Source organism: Terrapene carolina, unplaced genomic scaffold (assembly GCF_002925995.2).
Source record: "Terrapene carolina triunguis isolate 2854851 unplaced genomic scaffold, T_m_triunguis-2.0 Scaffold487, whole genome shotgun sequence".
NCBI classification, from domain to species: Eukaryota; Metazoa; Chordata; order Testudines; family Emydidae; genus Terrapene; species Terrapene triunguis.
Genome location: NW_020664838.1, coordinates 1 through 2,351, shown reverse-complemented (window position 1 = coordinate 2,351; position 2,351 = coordinate 1). Strand labels below are relative to the sequence as shown.

At 41.3% G+C, this 2,351-nt stretch overlaps 1 protein-coding gene across 1 annotated transcript; it reads left to right on the top strand.

Moving 5' to 3' along the window:
- The first annotated feature begins 459 nt into the window (after positions 1-459).
- Positions 460-1,395, top strand: LOC112107505 (olfactory receptor 1019-like). The gene has a single exon (XM_024201236.2). It carries the CDS (start codon positions 460-462, stop codon positions 1,393-1,395), a length of 936 nt encoding a protein of 311 aa, XP_024057004.2.
- The last annotated feature ends 956 nt before the right edge of the window (positions 1,396-2,351 follow it).

Here is a 2,351-nt window from a genome sequence, read left to right as displayed (position 1 = left end):
GTGTCAAAAGCCTTACTAAAATCTATATCGTATCTACTGCTTCACCTCATCTTCTAGGCTGGTTACACTGTCAAAGAAGGACATTAGGTTGAGTTGGCATGATTTCTTCTTGACAAATCCGTGTTGGCTGTTACTTATTGTTGGCAATGGGGATCGAACTATGGCTCTGACTTTAAGAGTATGAGCGTCTACTGCCAGAACTAAAAGACCCAACTGTGTAGCCTGAAGCCAGTAGCAGACTCTTAAATCTCGATATGGTCTAGTCACTACAGGGACCCAGAGAAGCATAGGGTATATTTGATAGTTATAATGTCTTCAGACCTATGCACTGACTACAGTTTATGCTTTATTGAAAGTGACAGAATTACACCAAGGGGTTTGCACTCAGCCCTTATTTGTCTCCTCTTTCAGTGTTCACCTCACTTTTCTCACCTGCCGAGGACAGTGCGTCTGGGATAAATGGGAGAGAGAAATCGCACTCTGGTGACTGAGTTCATCCTGTTGGGATTCACAGACAACCTGAAGCTGCAGGTCACCCTCTTTGTAGTGTTTCTGTTGATCTACTCGCTGATCCTAATGGGGAACCTCACCTTGGTCACCTTAATCAGGACTGACTCCCGACTTCACACCCCCATGTACTTTTTTATCAGCAACCTGGCCCTCTTAGATGTCAGCTACTCCACCATCATCATTCCCAGCACGCTGATGACCTTTGTAGCAAGGAGCAAGGTCATTTCAGTCACTGGATGCACTGTGCAGTTTTTCTTCTTCTGCATCGCCATCTCTTGTGAATGCTGGCTGTTGAGTGTGATGGCGTATGACCGCTTCACGGCCATCTGCAGCCCATTGCTCTACACCGTCATCATGTCCAAGCGGTTCTGCGTGCTGCTGGTGCTGGGGTCGTATTTCATGAGCTGTCTGAATTCAGTGGTTCAAACTGCATTTATATTCCATTTGTCATTCTGTGACGCCTATATCAATCATTTCTTCTGTGATGTGCCCCCCATTGTGAAACTGTCCTGCTCCGACACCCACATCACAGACATTGTTCATTTCACCTGTGCGACGATGCTAGTAACAACTACCATCCTGATTATCCTCGTCTCCTATATATACATCGTAGTCACTATCCTAAGGATCAACTCTGCTAAGGACCAACGCAAAGCCTTCTCCACCTGCGCCTCCCACCTGACGGCCGTTACCATCTTCTATGGAACGGGCTCTTTCATGTATTTACGGCCCAGTTCAAAGTCTTCCATGGATCAGGACAAAATCATCTCTGTGTTTTATACCCTTGTGATCCCCATGCTGAATCCCCTGATCTACAGCCTGAGGAATAAAGAGGTCAAAGAGGCCTTTAGGAGGATAAGAGAGAGGAAGGTTTTTTCTCTGTAAATGTAAAAACTGGGTATGGCTTTAATTCAATAGAGGGAAGAAAAGGCGGGGAATGATTTCTCTGTATTGTTAGCTTGATTTCTGTGAATAATCAATGTGTGCACCTTCCATGAAAAGGAACAAAGGAAGGTAGATTTTCTTAGTTCTTACATCACTACATGCATCAGGAATAGTTATCAGAGAAGAAATGGGGGACTTTGTCAAGGTTTGTGCAGCTGGCTCTTATAACACAGAAATATATTAGGAAAACCTGTCTAACAAACAGAATCATGAACCAGCAATGCAAATTGCCTTTTGCTAACTAATAGAAAATAGATGCATTCAACTCACACAGGCAAAGTACATTAATTAAATCATGGAATTTGTTTGTTGTTGCAGCTATAAGTGCAATTAAAAAGGAGATGTGATGTAACCACAGTAAGAAAGTAGTGAATAGATACAGTACATTGTATTTAGAATGTTTTGCATTCATGCTGAAACTGTACTGTTGTTAGATGATGTAACCTGTGCATGAACTTGCTCTGTGTACAGCAGGAGAATTCAACATGGCTAGAGAAACACATTCAACCTGACAGCCTTTAGGTATTCTCCTATGCTTGGCTTCTGCAACCTTCTGTCTTATCTATCTACCTACCTACCTACCTACCTACCTACCTAAAAGTTTTATAGTGTTAGCCAATCTCATATACAATATTATATATAATAGTAGGTATGTTTATACAAGTATGAATTGTATTCATCTTAAGATCTTCCAAAATTATTTTTACTTATGTTATGCTATTTAACCAAGAGGAGATGTGAACTATTGTAATCTCAGAGAACAAGGACAAGACAAATAATTTTGCTAACGCCTCACTAACATATGCTTTATAACAAGTTTTTACTGGTAGAGGATGCTTCGAAGGTTTTGCCAACTTCTCAAATATAATGGTCAAAACAGAGATAATAAACTAGTT

Excerpts from the sequence above, each read along its gene's own strand:
- LOC112107505 (XM_024201236.2), top strand. The coding sequence starts at position 460 with ATGGGAGAGAGAAATCGCACTCTGGTGACTGAGTTCATCCTGTTGGGA.